The sequence below is a fragment of the Sarcophilus harrisii genome, chromosome 2 (genome assembly GCF_902635505.1).
Source record: "Sarcophilus harrisii chromosome 2, mSarHar1.11, whole genome shotgun sequence".
Classification (NCBI taxonomy): domain Eukaryota; kingdom Metazoa; phylum Chordata; class Mammalia; order Dasyuromorphia; family Dasyuridae; genus Sarcophilus; species Sarcophilus harrisii.
In genome coordinates this window covers 322,439,602-322,458,263 of record NC_045427.1, presented here as the reverse complement: position 1 = coordinate 322,458,263, position 18,662 = coordinate 322,439,602, and the positions used below count along the sequence as shown (strand labels likewise).

The 18,662-nt window shown below is 43.7% G+C and overlaps 2 protein-coding genes across 8 annotated transcripts in view; one reads left to right on the top strand and one right to left on the bottom strand.

Annotated features, from left to right (window-relative positions):
• The window catches only part of SPTB (spectrin beta, erythrocytic), a 166,026-nt gene extending 156,303 nt beyond the window's left edge, over nucleotides 1-9,723 (top strand). For all 3 annotated transcript variants that reach the window (XM_031952714.1, XM_023502855.2, XM_031952716.1), the window contains exons 33-36: nucleotides 2,234-2,463; nucleotides 4,811-4,984; nucleotides 5,642-5,684; nucleotides 6,025-9,723. In XM_031952714.1, coding sequence (XP_031808574.1) covers nucleotides 2,234-2,463; nucleotides 4,811-4,984; nucleotides 5,642-5,684; nucleotides 6,025-6,192 — 615 coding nt within the window. In that variant the 3' untranslated portion in view covers nucleotides 6,193-9,723. The remainder of the gene's footprint in view (nucleotides 1-2,233; nucleotides 2,464-4,810; nucleotides 4,985-5,641; nucleotides 5,685-6,024) is intronic.
• A 3,657-nt stretch (nucleotides 9,724-13,380) lies between these two features.
• Nucleotides 13,381-18,662, bottom strand: part of PLEKHG3 (pleckstrin homology and RhoGEF domain containing G3) — a 55,167-nt gene continuing 49,885 nt past the window's right edge. For 3 of the 5 annotated variants that reach the window (XM_031952718.1, XM_031952719.1, XM_012548721.3), the window contains 3 exons: nucleotides 18,483-18,596; nucleotides 15,987-17,385; nucleotides 13,381-15,154 (listed from right to left, as the gene is read on the bottom strand). In XM_031952718.1, coding sequence (XP_031808578.1) covers nucleotides 14,391-15,154; nucleotides 15,987-17,385; nucleotides 18,483-18,596 — 2,277 coding nt within the window. In that variant the 3' untranslated portion in view covers nucleotides 13,381-14,390. The remainder of the gene's footprint in view (nucleotides 15,155-15,986; nucleotides 17,386-18,482; nucleotides 18,597-18,662) is intronic. The other 2 variants (XM_031952720.1, XM_031952717.1) reach the window with 1 other exon arrangement.

Below are 18,662 nucleotides of genomic sequence, written 5' to 3'. Positions count from 1 at the left end.
TATCCTGAATGCATTATCCATTTCTTCCTCCTGGCCCAGTAAAAAATATCATTCTCCCACCAGTTTCATTTATTTGTTTCTCCTTCCAAATGCTCTTCATCAAACTTCTTTCCTCTAGTCTTATGCATGTCTCAATTACGTGTTTTTAACATACAGTGACAGTCTATTGCTAATTTATCCCAGAATTTAGCTCAGTGCCTAGACATACAGTAGGAATTTAATAAATTTAAACATTGATTGTAAGAAACTGCTGTTTTCTTAAATAATTCATCTCTGTTCCTAATACCTGTTACAAAACTTCATTGATTTACTTTTTCTCCTTCCCTTCATCCTCTGTCATATTCTTCTCTTTCCAAATTTCCTTTCATGGAGCAGGAATCTTTCCTTCCTTGTCAGATATGTTTTCTTCTTTCTTTTCCTTTTGAAACATTTCTTCCATTCTCTAGGAACATTTCCTTCTATCTAATAAGCTAAGCAATAGAGAAGCATTCTTCCAGAACTTTTCTGGAAGAAATTTTTTTTAGCAGAGAGATTCTTAATAACTTGCATTTCATTCACTTGCTGATATTACTTGTTAAGGGACATAAGACAAGAGTGCAGAAAATCAAGAGAAGTTTGGCACGGTGAATAGGGGAAAAACACCACAAGGCAGAGTGTTGTGGTGAGCATAACCCAAAGATGTTCAGCAAAGATAATGTGAGCTATGGACAGATTTATAAGGGAAATTTAAACTCAGAGATTTGACATAACTTGGATTTCTGACTTCCACAGAGGGTGGGAGCATAAGGTTAAACTTATCCCCATCAGTCCCTTTTCCTACTTGACAGAGAGAGTATGTTCCAACCTAGTTACATAGGACATCATCAGTGAGAACCAAATTGAGGCCAGATAGAAAAAAATATATAAGCATATAATCAACCCAGTTTTGTGACTTTTTTCTAGCAATACTCAGCAGCTAGAAACAAGAATAGAATGAGAAGATGGTAGAAATTGCTTATGATCAGCAAGGAGGCAAATGGTAAAAAGCCAAGGATATAAAGTGAGGAATGAGGGTATAGATGAAGTAGAATGCCTTAAAACAAGAAACTGGAATTAGAAAGGTAATCAGCATGGCCATGGACTTCTTTGAGGATGATGGCAGAAGGTGAGTTGAAGAGAAAGGCTGAAACAAGGAGTAACATTGTTCAAGATGGAGGGGACATAGCTCTGGATGGAGTCAGAAGGAAGTGGGAGAAAGCATGTATTAGGCACCTATTATATGCCAGGTGAGCTGAGTGCTTTACAAATAGCATCCTCACAACAATATTGGGAAATAAGCTGGAGGTTATTATTTCTATTTTACAGTTGAGGAAATTGAGGTAGACATGCCCAGGGTCAGCTAATAAATTTTGATTTGAATTCAGGTCTTCCTCACTTGAGGCTTGATGTTCTTTATTTACTTCCCCATTTAGCTGTCCCCATTGAGAAAGCCTCCACCAGGGAAGTAGTGATCGAGTCCTGTCGCCATCAGTTATTACCTGTTTACTCCCAAAGGGTGACTGGCTCTTGTTCTTTTCAGGAGTTTCCAGCACTGTCATTCATGAGCTGCTCGATATTGCCATCAGTTAGTTTTTACAAAAAAAAAAAAAAAAATCATTTACTGTCAAAAGCAAGGACAAAAATTGCAAAAACATTCCCCAAGCATGCAAATACTTTCTCCTCTGCACATACACACTAGATCTCATTTTTTTTTCCCCTGTAAAATGGGGGTAGGGTATGAATGAGATGATCTCTAGTTCCCCTAATAGTGCTAAATTCTGTGAGAGAGTATTTTATGTCTACATGACAGGTACAAGGGTTGGAGAGAGGGTGGTGGAATCTGTCAACATTGATGGGTCAGAATGGTCAGGCATGATGGGGATGCCAAAGTGAGGAACCCAAAATAGCCAGGAGATGGCAGGAAGAGGGGAGGACCAAACTCCTGTCCCCATCTTAGTCTGTGGGTATTTACTACTCTAGGATCAGAAAGGGAAAACACACATGGTGCAGGCTGAGGTGCAAGGGATTAATTAAGTTAGGGAGAATTGGGATGGAAATGCACCCAGGACCTGGATCTCTCTTCCCAGATCTGCCTGTAAAGGAAAAGAATAAAGAATCAATGTTTGTTGTGTGTTTCTTTTTTACTTAATCTATTGCCTCATCCATGGAACCTTAGCCACATTCAGTGAGGTCTTCCTCTCCTGTTTACCACCAGAAACAAGAAGAGGACAAGCCGAGGCACCGGCAGGAGGAGGAGAGAACAGGCAGGGAAGACAAGTTGACCCTGGAACCGCTTTTCAAAGTTTTGGACACACCTCTGAGTGAGAATGAGGAGACAGCGACCACGCTGCCCGCCCAGCTGGACCGATCCCACAGCATGCAGATGGAGGGCTATTTGGGTCGCAAGCATGACCTGGAGGGGCCCAATAAGAAGGCATCCAACAGGTGGGGGACAACAGGGACAGCCTTATCCCTGAGTTGAGCAAGTAGCAGAACAGGCCGCCTCATGCATAGGATAATTTAAAGAGTTTTCTTCCTTCCTCTAATTGACCCCTGATATTCCCTAGTTAGAGATGCATTAATTTGACAGAAAGTTTCCTTTCTTTGAAAATGAAAATACTACCAAGAACATTAATGAGCTATAATGAAGAGATAATTGCACCTAGCCTCAAGATCTGGATTTGAATTCCTGTTATGCTGCTTACTGAGTAACCTTGGACAAATCAGTTAGTGTTTTAACCCCAGTTTCTTTAGCTATAAAATGAAAAAGATTTGAGTGAGCTCTAATGTCTTTTCCAACCACAAATCCTCCAATCATATGATCTTAGTGATCAAAGAACTTCATAGTGGTCTTTTTCTTGGTGTGTGAGACTAGAGAGAGAGTAGAAATATATATATGATAACTTGGAAGGGAAGCTAAAAAAAAGAAGGGGAAAGAAGCTGAAAGGGGAGGCCTGGGAATCTGAGAACAGAATGTGCTACATGGTTTTGTTAAGGGCTAATTCTGAGGCTTAATTGAAACATTCTCCTCTCCTTCCCCCCATCCCATTCTAGACATCTTCCTTCACCACTGACAGGAAAGTAGATTCAGCAGAAGGCTAGGGTCAGAGATGAGAGGGATTATATTGTACTACCTTGCACAGAAGCACCTCAATCTTTGAGCTGTGACAGATGCCAAGCACACCTCAGGTTCAGCAGTGGTTCCCCCTGATACTCTGCTAACAAAGGAGCTCCTACCAGGAGATCTCAGAACAAGGTGCTACCCCAGCTCCACAGAGCAGGGTGCACAAATCTTCACGCCTGGCTAAAAGCACAAACCATGACAGTGACTCAATGGACCATAATGATGAATTGACCTTCAGAGTAATCCCTGCATAGTCACTGAAACTCTCCATGGCCTTCACCTGCTCCCCGGTCCTTCATTCCAGGGGCTTCTCTGGCTGGTCAGGGGATGAGATCCAAGGCAAACCTGGGAACCATCATGTACCCAGTGCCCACAGCCTCAGGAATCACCTAGAGAAATCCTGTGGGCTTCATCCTATCCTTGTTTTACTTGCAGATCCTGAAGGCCACTCACATCCCAGTCAGATTCCTTGGGCCTATTTCCCTAGCAGAGGTCTGTGAACTTGATTGTTTTATACATTTTAAAATATTATTGAGAAGAGGCCCATAAGCTTCACCAGAATGCCAGAGAGGTCCATGGCACAAAAAAGTTTAGAATGCCTGTACTAGGGTCCTAAAGACACATGTACCCTTTTCCTTATTATATAGAACCAGCTCCCAGTCAACCTGTGCTCTTCAAAGGTCCTTCTTATGGCCGGTACTTTTTAGCAGGTCCAAGAGCCTCTAGCAACAGTTATCAAACAGTTGTGACTATTCATCAGGGCCTGGTTCTGAAGTTTGCCATATTCCCAAGCCTTACAAGTAGTAAAATGAATCTTCTAAGACCTAGAAGGGCAGAATTTCCCTGATCTGATCAAAGTGACTTGGGATCAATTTAGCTTGGTTCAGCTCAGGAGTAGAGAAGCATTCTGAATCAAATGTGCCTTTTCCAGGTAAGGGACACATTATCCTTACTTAGTTGCAGGCTGGGAGTCTTCAGGAAATAAACTCTAAGATGCTATAAGAGAGCAGGTCCCATGGTGTGGTGGTGGAAGTCACAGTCCCCAAATGAGGAAAGTCAGCGTAGAAGTCTTTCACAATAGGAAGTCAAAAGATGTGATGTCTAATCGGCTTTTATAGTGAGAATTAAAAGAACAGGAAATTGTGGTCAGAGAGAGGAATTTCAGTTTAGGTTCTTGAAGGCAGTATAATTCTGAGTGATGGTGAAGTAGACAGTGGGCCAGGCCCGTAGGTAGCAGATGTGCAGGTGGAGTTCCTTAGACTTAAACAATTATTTTGTGACCTTGAACAAATCATTTAATGGCTTAAACCTCAATTTCCTCATCTCTTTAATGGGAATAACATACCTGCACCACTCACAGGGAAAATGTGAGAATCATCTGAGTTTAGCTATGAGAAATCATCCTGAAAACTAAAGCGTTGTAGGGCATTATGGTATTATGAGCCCCAAGTTCTAGTCTGCCACTAATTTACTATAGGACTTAGATGAAACTTTTTGCTTCTGTGCTTTAATGACTTTGTCCAATGAGCATAATCTCCTTGCCTTGCAGTGCTGTTGTGAGATTGAAATGAGATTTTTTTTTAAATGTTATTTTAACATAAAAATTATTGTTAAGAATTTGCATCTGGGCCCAGGAGTAACCAGAAATTCTCTTTTTCTCATTTTCAGGTCCTGGAACAACCTGTACTGTGTGCTCAGAAATAACGAGTTGACATTCTACAAGGATGCTAAGAATTTGGCCATGGGGGTGCCATACCATGGAGAGGAGCCTCTGGGTCTGAGGCATGCCATTTGTGAAGTTGCAGCTGACTATAAGAAGAAGAAGCATGTCTTCAAGTTGAGGTGAAGTCATGTGGGAGGCTGAGGCAGGAACCATCTATTCATCTACCCTGAATTCTGGGTTCAAGACTTAGAATATCTCTTCAAAGTTAGTATAGAGTTCTTGTGGGTGGAAGCAGCTGGTAAATCAAACAAGGTGCTAGCTGAGAGGAGCATGGCTATATGTGAGGATCCTCATCTAGGGCCAAAGAGCATAGGGTTTTCTGGCTGAGGTGAACCCTGCTAGTTTACTAACATTTTTAGCTCCTCTCATTCTCAGTCCCTGGAACAATGGGAAGAGGATATAAATCTCAATCTTTCCCTCTTAATCCCCAAGAATACTATCCCTAAACCCCCAAGAAGACTGAAAAGTTGAGATTGAGTTCACAGCCCCACCAGGCTGGGGTATGCAGATGTTGGAGCCTCCAAGGAGGGCTTCAGTTTACTTTTAGCTAGCCTTAAATTATAGTCTTAGGACTGATCCAACCCTCAAAGATCCCACTTGAAAGGTCCTAGGGCCGAAATGGCCTAAGGCCCCTGCAGGTGTAGGGGCTGCTGTGAGGTAGAAGTCTGAGAGAAATGGGGCTATGGAGTTCTGAAAAGATATGAATTAGTTTCTTGCTTGATTTCTACTGAGGAATCCGAGGGGCAACCACAGCACAAAAAACTTTCTCATTCCAGGTTGAGTAACGGCAGTGAATGGCTTTTCCACGGCAAGGACGAGGTAAGTTCAGAATAGAAAAAGCATAATTACTTCCCGAGAAGGTAGCATTATGCTACTCCTTTGAGCACAGAGCTGCCCTTAATTATGTGTGTGTGATACTTCTTATGTGCATGTGCACACATGCACACACTAATTGATATAAAGCCTCTGGCACTTTCTGCCCAGAAATCACTGGGTTAGTTATTACTCTATAACTTCATACTGACATTCAGCCATAGCAGCATTCAGTGAGGATCACAGTGCTGACGTAGTCTGTTTACAGCTGGAGTTATGACATACCCTCTCTCTAGGGTGTGTGGATACTTAACTTTAGTTCCCTCTTCTCTCTCCCCTTCCACAGGAAGAAATGCTCTCCTGGCTTCAGGGCGTGAGCACCGCTATCACCGAGTCCCAAAGCATCCAAGTGAAGGCCCAGAGCCTCCCCCTACCTTCCATCGCCAGCACAGACACCAGCTTTGGAAAGAAGGACAAGGAGAAGAGATTCAGCTTCTTCCCCAAAAAGAAATAGCTCCTTCCTTACACCTTTGTGGGATGGGGGCAGGTGAAAGAGAGGTGAGGGGTCCGCCTTGGGCCCCCGCCCCATTGGACAACATTGATTCTGCTCCGGTTATTCAGTGCAGAGGCCCCCAGCCCAGGCCAACCATCATTCCCCTCCTTAATCCCCCAACCCCACTGTCCAGGCAGGATGCTTTACCTCAGCCACAACCCATTGGCCCCCAGCCAATCTCTTCTTCAAACCCTTGGCCCATGCTTTTCCCCTGACCCCATAGACCCAGCCTGTGTCTATAGCCCACTCCGTGTGGTCCGAGGGACTCAGATCAGTCTCAGCCCAGGCTTGAGGAAAGGAATAAACTGGACTGCCCCAGAACAGCCTGGAGAGGGATCCCAGTCCCTGTCAGCACTAACAGAATCACATGGGGGGCTTTCACCTCATCTCATGCTGGAGCCCACATTTGAGTGAATAGCTAGGACTGCATGGAGACTCCCTGACCACTATCACTTTCCCTTCTAAGTTAAGCTGGGCCTGCTTTTCTCTCCTCTCAATATCACTCCACTGCCCAGCTTGGGAAATCGCTGAGGTAGGAGAGAGGTTTGTTATTGTTTTTTTATTTGAGACATGCCCAGAGAAGCAAGCCCTTCCCTACACCTTAATCACTTTTAGCCTGTGTCCTAGAGCTGTGTGTGAATTCACTGGTCCCACTCTCTCCTCTAAAATGAAGGCTTTTATCAGCCTTATATCCTATTTTCTTCTTCCACTTTCTCCTAAGCAACCTTTAGTTGGACTGCTCTCTCAGACCCATTTACCCTTTCAATGGTGCACTTAAAAGAGGGGAGGTAAGCTGCCCATCTCCTTCAGTCAGGGGTCTCTCTTTCCCAGGATAAGCACCTTGTAGCTCAAGGACATTCAGAATCAATGGATGACAGGTTAAAGGTTACAAAACCATGTATACCATATGAGTCCCTAGGCTCCCCTAAGAGATGGGACTTCTGCCTCCAGTGCCATCCACTTCTCTCCCCACAATGCTACTTCCCCTAAGGCCAGTCTTCTGGGAGTCCTTCTTGAACTGTACAACTAATTGCCAGCAGTCTGCCCAAATCACTACCCATTGCTTGGGTTGCAGGAAGAAGGGACAAGAGAGCTCTTTTAAAATGGTTAGAGCTCTCACCTCTCAAGCCCTGAGAGAAGAGACTAACTGGAGTCTCTGACTCTGCTTCTGCTCTGAGTTTTTAAACCTCATCAGCAGACCAATCCAGTAGCAATACTTAAGTATGTAACTCAGATTCAGGGCCTTTCTTCCTTCTGTCTGGAGCCCTCAAGGAAGTAAAAGTACAAGTTCTCCAGGCTCCAGATAGACAGCAGCCATAGGGACCCAGAGAACACTCCAGAGCTGAAGCCCCCATTGCACTCCCTCTTCCTATCCAGCTGGTACCCTCGAAAGGTACCAGATTAGCAGGAAGCCCAGAGCATTTCACCTTTCCAAGACAGAGGTTGAGAATCCCAGTGCCAAGGGAAAGAAGTGTCATTGATCACCAAAGGTAAATAATCATTACATGTAGCTATAATACCACCTCATACTAGAGTTGAGCCCTGTGAGGAGGTAAGCACCCAGAAGTGGTACATGCATCCATTCATCCACTTCAGAGGAACTTCTTTCAGAAGGGCAAGGCCTTGAGTCCTGAAGGAGACACAAGGATGCAGAGTTCATCCTCCCCCTCTGCTCACAGATAAATATGAGATCTGTACATCTTGTAGTCTCCCAAGAAAATCCTCCTTACAGAGGATCAGGGCCCTTCCCAGAGGCCAGAGACTGCATTTTATAAGTCTCCCTTTCCATTGCTCCGCTCTGAGAACAACACAACTCGAAGTGATGTTTTGTCAGGAAGGAAAGGAGCCAGTGATGAGGTGGAGGGGGCAGGCTCAAGGAACAAGAACATGGAAACATTTCCCCAAGGGGAAGAATAAGTGGATGAGGGCCCAGAGCCTGAAGCGGAAAGCATCCACATTCTCACAGGACCAGTGAGAGGACCACAGTCTCTATCTCCACTGTCTTATGGAAGAAAGGGAACTAGAGTAACTTGAAATCCCTTGTGAAAAGGTGAGGGCTCTTCTGGAACAGTACTGTGGGTATTGAGCAGCAGCAGCTCAAGCTGTATCCATCAGTACTCAGAAGCCACCGCTCAAGTTCTCCCTTCTCACATTAACCCTGGCCAGTAATCATAGAGAAGGCATCATACAGGAAAGCTGTATGCTTCTGTCCTTTTGCTCTGGCACTACCTCAAGGTAGATTTCATGTGGGACCCATTATAGGAGCGATTATTGATCAAAGAATATGGGAAGTTGCTTAATGGAGACTGTCTTCCCCAGAGCGAGTCCATTTCAGGAAGTAAGAGTCCTCTTTAGACCCTAGATCAGTGACAGTGATCTGATCTCTTTAATTCCAACTCTCTTGGCCACCTAATATTGTGTCTCTGATGTGCAGCATTCAGGGGCATAGGAAGTGGAAGGGCACCTACTTGGCCAAAAAAAGTGAGGCAGCATTTAGCATCTACAAAAACTGGCTCTAGTCAGGAAGCTACAAAGTAGCTTCTGAGAGCAGCTTTCCTCAACATTTCCATGGGAGTGTTTTTAAGGAGTTACCTTGGCTGGAATGGGTAGCAGGGAGAATGCCATAAACTATTATTTTCCCCATTCCATGCTACCTCAAACAAAAGGCATATTCAGGAGAGAGAAATATCCCATCCCTCATCTCAGAATTCATGGGGCAGTTAGCTCATTTTGGGTATGTAAAATGCCATCTTCTATTGCTTTTCATCTCTATCATCCTGACCCCCTAGAAGAGGAGACAGAACTGGGCTGAAACTGCAGGACAATTCACTCATTATGGGCTAGCTCATACACCAATGGGACTGAGCTTCATTTAAATTTTTTCTTACTTTTTCTTACATTTTCTACTTTGTGGTCTTTTTCTTTTGTCCATTTCTTATACCAGGTTCATACCCCTGTTCCTATTAGCTCAACAGGCTTTTCTTCTCCCCAGAATGGTTTTTTGAGGGAGTGGCGCAGTTGATTCTCATTTACCACCTATTCCTTGCTCCCCTCACCTAGATGTTGGTCCTGGGCTGGGCCTGTGTGAATCAGGGAGAGGCCTGCAGTTCCCCATTTGGTATTCTGTCACAGGAGCTATGTGAACAAGGCTGATATCTGCTCTAAATCATTCTGCTTTTCTGCCAGGCTCAAAGAACCCAAAAGGGTTCCTGGAAACAATACAAGAATAAGGAAGGAGGAGGAAATGACAGCTCATCATACAGCTTTGTACAATGGATGAGAGAACTCAGGGAGGGTGGATGGAGGGTGTGAGGGGGGCCCTGAGAATGGTGGAGCCCAATGAGCAACAGACCCTCCAGCCAGCTGGGCGCTGATCTCTATCTGCTCAAATGTGCTTCCACTGTCCAGAGAGGAAAATCAAACCCGAGTTTTGCTTGGGAAGAGCTTCCCAACTCATTTAATAATTTTTCTAATAAACTAATGACTCCCTGATCTCCTCTATTGTTTCGTGGTTTTGAATGGTTCCCTTTACCCTTCTGAATTGGGGAAAGGGATTGGTCAGGCATGAGAGCAAAACAAGAAGGAAGAACTCAGTGTTTTGTACTATACTACTAGTGGAGTCTGACAAGTAGTGGAGGCAATATCAATGGCCTCTGTACAATTAGAAGCTCAATAATAAATTGCAGAAATATGTACTTTTTCTCTTCTCTCATCTCCCCCACCAAGTTAGACATATTCCAATTTTATGGGGCCACCTAAAGTCACTTAGAAAAATTTCAAATAAGGGAATGACAGTGATTCCACAGGTCATGTGGAGGCCACCTTTATTTCTAAGATGCTTGGCTAATGGTCATCTTTCTCTAAATCTGCAAATGTGATGGAAAAGCAGAAAGGAGTAAGAGCTGGCCCTCTGGACAGCTAAGGTGTCAAGCCCACCTACAGTTAATGCCTTTCATCAACAGGAGAACCCCTCAGATTTTTATCCAAATTTGGTTTACTCTTCTTTTTTTGGAACAGTTATAACATTACTTATTTACCTGAATTCTAAGGCTAAAGCAAATTAACAAAAATCAGAAGCTAGAAGGACTGCTGTAATGAGATAGATTAAGAACAGTGAGAAGAAAAAGCTGACAAATGGGAGACTTAAAAAAAAAAAAAAAAAAAAAAACGAGCTTAAAAACCTATAGCAATTTGAAGCTTTTCAGTATTGGAAAAAAAAAATCCCCTAATACAACTCAATTAGCCCAAACAGTATCTACCATATTATATAGTACAATAACTAGTATTCATAATGGTGATCTTCAATTATTCAAAAAATTATACTCAGTATACTGTGAAGTAGATTTATATTTCTAAAAGATTTCTATCCAAAATAATCCAAACAAAATTGTTTTGGTCCTTAAAGAAGTTTTTAGCTACTTGGAAAATTCATTCATTCTCTAGGGGAAAGCCTTAGAAGGCCAAATTTCAGTCTGAAGCTGGGAGTAGCATGGAAGTGGTGCTTGAAAAGCCATATGAATGAAGCACAAATTCTGAAAAATGTTGCCAGACAGGAAAGGTTTATGGGCAAAGTCCTTACTCTGCTCTTACTATGGCTCTGCAATCTCAAGTTACCCTGTTTTTAACCTGCTTCCAATACTTCCATAAATGTTTTGAATGAGGAAAAACTAGCCAAGGTGAAACTGGTTCACAGTGGGGGAAAGATATGGATAAAACTCATCAGGAAGGGAATACTTTGGAGACACGTAAATTTATGGCAGTAAAGAGCACCTCATTTAATCTCATTTTTACAGAGGCCATATAAGGGGAGCTGGGCTCAGAAAATCTGAATCAGATTTACTGACTCCAAATCGAGTTCCTTCCTACTACACAATAGTGTAGTCATTACTTCACTTTACAGCATGTAGAAAGCACTTTATAAAAATCTTATTTTATCTTCACAAACCCCTAATAGATGATATTATTATCTCCATGATATTGTATTAGATTGTACTGTAGAGATTGTACAGATGAGGAAAATGAGGCAGAGAAGTTCACTTACTTGCCCATGGTCACATTGTTTAAAAATGTCTGAGGTTGACACTGTGCAATTAGAATTTGAACTTGGGTCTTGATTCCAGTTTCAAAGCTATATCCACTGCATCTCCTAATATGCCTTACCACCCTAAGCGATTTTTCTATATTTCTTTATTTAAAAAAAAAAAATCTCTATTTCCCATTATCTGTAGGAAAATATCCAAACTTTTCTGCCTAGAATTTAAGGTCATCTATATCTTGTCCCCTACTTATCCAATCTTATCTCCTCTTACTATCATATAGAAATGCTTTCCTCAGAGCCCTCATTATGCTTCAGACAGCTAAAGATGCTCTGTCTAGTCTTCAAACAGTAATTACCTTCATCCTTGATTCCATTCAAATTCACCTCCAAGACTTTTCTCCAGTAATCCCCTCTTAAGTATTCCATCTTTTTTCCAACGACACTTTCTCCTCCAACCTGAAAAAGCTTTCCTTTTGTCCTTCAACCATTTTAGCTACTTACCCTCCTATCTTTTTTCTTCCCTTCATAGCCAAATTTCTTGGGAAAACAACTTTCCCTAACGCATTTACTTTCAGCACACACTTTATCCTCAAACTTGGTGGCCAATTAAGTCTTGCTCCAGAACTCATCTGAGAACGTACTTTCAAAGATCATCAATAACTTCCTTACCTCAATCCAGTGGTCTACTCTCAGCTCTCTACCTTGACTTTCTTAAAACATTTAACACTGTTAACCAATTTCTTGTTATGTATACTCCACTCCCTTGGCTTCAGAGATGCTATCTGACCTTAGTTCTATCTACTCCTTCCCTATCCTTTGTGCTAGTTTATTCCTCATCTCTTAAAATGATTCACTCCTCTTATATTCCCTTTATATTGTGATGATATCACTCTTTCCTATGGTGAATCACTCATTCCAACTTCTCCCAAGCTCTAATACAATTCCAACTGCTACACCAAGGCTAGGAGCCTTAGTTCAAATTTTTCTAATACTACCTGTGTAATCTTGGTACATTATTTAATCCCCTTTGACCTCAGTTACATCTTTAAAATAAGATGTCCTCTGAAATTTTCCAGTTCTAGATCTATGATCACTAGCTGGATGTGTTAGTACCCCCCAAACAGCATGTCTACAGAAAATTCTTCCTCCAAATCTCAAAGTTCTCTAATTTCACACAAAAAAATCTGATCATGAAAGATGAGTCTCTGATAGTCCTTGGTATTTTGCTTCTCTCTCTTCCCACCACCATTGTCTATAAATTCCCCACTTATTCCACCATTTTTCTCAATTTTTTTTCCACCTAAGAAAGGCCCACATTTCCATACTCCTAAATTGCTTCTCAAATGGTATTCCTATCCCCTCCAATCCACTCTCATACAATTTTCAGATCAATCTTCTTTATGCATAGATCTAGTCATATCCTTTCTCTGCTTAAAATTCTTGTGTATTCCTGTTACTTTAACTAGTGAAGTTTAAGATTCTTCTCTTAGCATTCAGCAATCTGAGGTCTTCCCAGTGTTCTCTCATATGACCTTTCTAGCTATTTGTTCCCATTTGGTTCAGGCACCCTCCTACCGTCATCCCTAATGCCTTTGCTTGCATTCCCCCATGTTTCTGTCTGAAATGTCAACTCCATCTATGTTCTTTCGATGCTCAATTCAAAAGCCAATTTCCATGATTCCCTTATCAATAATCATTGTCCTACTTAGCGCTTTGTCCACATATTTCTTATCCTAACATTTAAACAATTTTAAAATAATACATATATATATATATATACATATATATATATATATATATGTATATATATATATATATATATATATATAGTTATCCTTCCCTACTAGACACAATACTCATGAGGCAGGAACAACACTGACAATGAGAATAGTGCCCTTAGCTCACCTGGCTGGTGAAGATGGAGACAGGAAGTTGGAAAGGAATATATTTGGCACAAAAGACCCCTACCTATATGTTGAGACATTTTTCACAGTAAACATCTCACTAAGTATTTTCTCAAGGTTAGTTCTTCTACACTCTGCTTGCTCTGTACAGCTCCAAGACCTAATATCAGAATGAGGGGAGAGGGAATCACTTTTTGAAAAAGGGAATTCCATCAGCTCAAAGAGGGAACTGCGCGACGGTGCAGAGGATTACAGAGGACAAGTTCTCTATTCATCCCAGTGCCCTCGATTCTCCAGAACATTTCCCTCCCCAGAGAATGGAAGGGTGTGGCCCCAGAGGTAAGGCAACACCAGGCCTGTTGTCCCAAGCTCTGAGGCAATAATTCCCAACTCTCAACTGGTACATCTTCTGTTTGCTAATAACGAGGCAGGAGACGGGGTTGGCTGGTCAGCAGTGGTTATTGCACCATTGGCAAGGGATAAAATGTATGTACATTAGAAACAACCATTGGGTCAGCAAAACAACCCTCAAAAGTACCTGGACTGAGTCAATTACATTCTTAAAAATAGGAAAGGGGAAGAAGAAAATAAACAAAAAAACATATACACAAACATACACACATACACAACCCACAGGATGTAAAGTAATAAATTATTGTTCAAGTCCCAGACTTCTCTTTTCTGACTTGGAAATGGAAGCATTTAATAAAGAAACTCCTCCTGAGTCACCTCACATTTTTCTTCTGGATTTACTCTTCAGCCTGGCAGTGACTGGCAAGCTGCAGACCCCAGCCTGTGGGCCCCTCTCCCTGGAGAGAAGTAAGTTTAAATATTTGGCCTTCTACCAAAAGAGAAAACACAAAAAGGAAAATAGCCCCCACAGGCCTCACTTCTCACTGTTAACAGCGTGGAGTCAGGTCCTGTTGGCACAACAAAGGGCTCAACCTGCGGGGAACTTTTCAGTCCAAAGAGCGAGGCAGCAGGTGCCCAAGGTACCCAAGGTACCCAGCACCAGTGCCTACCTAGAAGGGAGAAGAGAGACAGAGAGAAGATCCCCGGGTTTACTCCACACAAGCCGGAGGAAGCAGGCAGATTTAGGAAGTCGAGGCTTAAGAGGAGTTGGGCTGCGGGTAGAGAAGGCTGAGAAGGCCACCAGACAAAGTGGAGCTGTTCTCTGCTCAGCAACACGGCCCCTTGTCGTTCCCAAGGAGCCCAATTCAACCATTTGAGTTCAAAGTCTGAAATTTTTCCCTCAGGTTTCTCACCCGGCCCTGTTGGCCCATATCCGCCATATCCCCTTGGCCCACATGTGGAGTGTGGCCCCCCTCTTCTTGACAGCTGAACTCCTCCGATTCCTGGTAAGCCTTGCAGCGTTCTGGCCCTGCCTTCGAGGGGAGCTTTTCCTGGGAGGTGGGGGACTGCACCCGCACATGGCTCTCCTGTTCTTCTTCCCCTGCCGGCGCAGGCAGTCCCTTCTCCAAGACAATGACTCGCCGATTGTTCTCCAGGGTCAAGTCTGCTGTGAGGTGCAAGTCTTCCTCTACGTGCTGCCCTTGGGTCTGGGAGGAGCCATGTGAAAAGAGATCCTTGGGAGGCTGGGGCTGGCTTATCTCTTGGCTTCCTCGACTGGTGTTGGTACTGAGGCTGCAGCAGCGACTCATCTTCCCTGCAGGGGCTGGCTCCATGATATTCTCCGGCACGGAGAGGCTCCGGTTGACAGAAGGGCCTGGGCGCTGGCCCCGTCCAGTCTGAGAAGCCTCATCGTGGGAAGCGTACTTTGAACAGAGCTCACGAACATCTGGCCAATGGAAAGTTTCTGTGTCAATAGGACTGAGGGGACTGCGATTCGAGGGCCAGCCTCCAGGAGAACCATAAAAGCGTCGAGGAGATTTCTCCTTTGCTGAGGTGGACTTGGAGGGACTATGTTCTAAGAACATTACTTGTTCATTATTGGAGAGGGACAGTAATGGCTTCATTTTACCTAGGGGGAAAAGAACAACAAAATGAGTCTCAAGTAAGACAGAGAAATAAGAGAATGAGATTTTCATTGCTAGTTATTAGAGGGATGATCTGATTGATGATTGTCAAATACATATGTAGGCTAGTTGTTTTAATGTTTCATATTATTCTTTTATCATTCCCATATATCCTTTGACAAAATAAAAGAGTCTTATGATAAGGAAAGTGAGGGGAAGAGGAGGGCAGTGGAGAATGTAGTATAAAAAGATAAGAAACTAAGTTGATACAAGAGCTTTTCCCCATGGATTGTGTGTGTGTGTGTGTGTGTGTGTGTGTGTATGTGTGTGTAAAAACTCCCATCCCCATTCCCCAATTTCTCTTTGTTCAGCAGTTTGCTGGTCAATATTATCATAATAGCTTACGTCTATATATAAAGGCTTACACTCTAAAGTTTACAAAGCAATTTTGTCAAAGCAGCCCCCAAAGAGTAAAGTATTATAGCCATTTTATAAATAGGGAAAATGAGGATTGGAGAAATATGACTTATCCACATCACACTGCTTGGAAGGGTTGAATCAGCACTAAAACACAAGTCTTCTGACTGAACCCAGTGTGCTTTCTATTACACTTTGTTTGAATAAGGCACTTTTCTGGGGGCTTTGACCAATTGCTGATACAATTCCCTTCTTTTTTTTCCCATCTGTACTAAGAGAAAATAAAGGCCATTCTAGCCCTACAACCACCAACAGCAGTTTATATTTCCCAAATCTCCTTAAGGATTATTCTCTCTCATAAGTAGGTAGCAACTGTCAGCTGGCAGACAATTGTCCCTCCTATAAATTCCATTCCTGTACCTTTGCGAGATAGCGCTCGTAGCTCCTCCTGCAAGTGGGGCAAAGTCAGATTCTTCTCTTGCTTTGAATCTACCTTTTTTCGCTGAGACATTGTAGACTTATGGCTCTTGATCCTGAGGCTGTACTGACGAGCCAGCTGGTAGACCTTGTTCTTGACACGCTCAGTCAAATCCCTATCCATCATGTGAGAGAGCTGCATGATGTGAGGGTGCAGTGGAGTTGGAAGCTCTTCATCTCTGCCACTCAACTCCTTTACCAGTTCCTTTAGCTCCCTGGCAAGCTGGGCAGAGCCAGGACTATCAGTAAGGGAGATGCCCTCTAGGGAGTGCCCACCTGGCTCCTCAGTGATAGCTCCCAGCTCATGCTCCTCCAGGATGAATAATGGCTCATGCAGGTCAAAGCCATTCTCCTGGTTCAGGCCTGTCTCCTTGTTCCTCACTGCTGGATTCTTGCAGATATCCCCAGAGGACTCCATTCCTTCCCACATCTTCACTATTTCTGATGATGGGCGGAATTCAGCATCAGTGATGGGGGGAGGATCCCTAGAATTAACCTGGCCTGGTCCGGGGAGATCAAAAAGCATCCAAGAGGCAGATCGGGAACCATCGAGTCTTTTGTGCCCAACAGGAGCCACAGGTTTAGGTTCTGGCCTAGGAAGGCTATTGAACCTAAACACAGAGTTCCTTACCAAGCCCTTAGGAATGTAGGAAAGACTCTCCCGGCGCCGGATGCTAAAGCCGGCATCGTGGTGCTCTGCATTTTCATAGTAACTCTTGATCTTGTCAAGTAGCAGTCTGTCTCGGGTGGAAAGCAAGTCCTCCTTCTTGTTAAAGACCCTTTCAGGTTCTCCTGGGCAGCTGGGGCTTGGGGGCACAGACCTATTGAGGGTGGAAGTGTTCTCCGAGGGCACTCCCCCTTCAGGCACCCCTGCTTCTAGGGGTGTCAAGGAGCTGAGTGAGTCTGTGGCGTTGCAGGGGACAGCTGGCCCCTTCTCAATGCCATCCAGGCTCCGGACACTGCTACTCCGACTAACTAGCCTTGGGGTCAAAAAGCCACTGGCTTTGCCTTCCTCCATAGCCAGGCTGTTGCGCTGGGAGAAGGTGCTGACAAATCTTTCAGCAATGATGCTAGCCTGGTCCAGCACGGAAGTGGGTAGGATGCTCTCTGGCTCTGGGACCGTCACTTCCTCCTCTTCCTCACTGCTGAGGTTTTTAAGGTCTTCTGTGCTCTCAGCAACGACATGGTCAACCACTTTGACTGGATGGTCAGAATCTAGCACCTCTTGGTGCTGTTCCAAGATAGATGGTGATTCTTTGTCTGACTGCATCATCTCTTCACTATTGTCTTCTGTGGCTGAAAATAGCCCTGGCCCGTCTTCAGGTTCTGCAATTGGTTCAGCCTGAAAGAAACATGAGCTATTTTCAAGAGGATGTTAAGGGAGGAGTAACCTGGCCTTCTCATTGCCCAGGGACAGACCTTATATACAATAACTGACGGGACAGGAGTAAAGAGATCATGGTCGCAAAAGTGGTGAGGGAGGGCTGATACTTTGGGGAAAGCTGGGTGAGATAGATGGGCTTTACAGCCAGGAACCTGGACACGTGCTTCCAAACTCCCAGGTGAGACTATTAAAGTGGGAAAGTGGAGGCCTGAGTAATGGCATTCCACCCACACCTATTAGTCTCAACATGTAGTACATAACTAATTTCCATACTCAAGTCTTGACAGCCTTCGTCAAGGTGAAGGGGACTTTTTTAGCCATTTAGTAGGTCTTTATTCATTCATAGTTCACTAAAGCCTTCACCATTCTGCACTTTTACTACTAGGACTCAACAGAACGGGGGCTTAGGATAGAAGTCTCTACTACACCTCAAAGCTGTGGAGGTCATATAAAAAATTTCATCAACCTCCCCTGTCACTTCAAAATCTCCAGGATGGAATAGTTAAAAAAGACCCAAGCTTAAAATCCTATCCAGTATGTATGAGCTGGAGATTTGGCCATGTTCTCTGAGCACCAATTCTTCCTGGGTAGATAATAGGTTAGAGGTCAACCTACGTTCTTAAAAATCATCCCAGCAAGGGGCTGCTATTTGGCACAGTGGATAGAGCACCAGCCTTGAAGTCAGGAGGACCCGAGTTCAAATCTGACCTTGGACACTTAACACCTTCTAGCTGTGTGACCCTGGGCAAGTCACTTAACCCCAACTGCCTCAGCAAAAACAACAACAAAAATAATAAATCATCCCAGCCGTGTCTTGTACAGGACACCCATTTAATACATATTTATTTAGTCTAAGCCAGAAAGCTGGAGAGATCCCTGATAGTTCTCCAAGGTCAATGACATCTCAATGATGAAGGTGAAAAAAATATACTGTGCTTCCTAGTGGTTGGTTGGGAGGTCACCTCCAAGGAGCCCGATAAAACCTTTATGGTGCTTCCTCTAACACCAGTGTCCCTACCCAGGCCCATCTTCTCATTTCATCACCAGGTACTCACCTCCGGCAGGGAAGAGACAGACTCAAAGCTCATGCGCTTCTCAGGACTAGTTAAAGACTGGCCACTAGGCCTTTTATAGCCTTTGCCCACTTCATATTCATCCTGACCTTTAACCTGGATCCAACAAATAGACAGAGTCAACACCTAAACCTGGTATATAGAGAGGGAAATGAGAGAGCT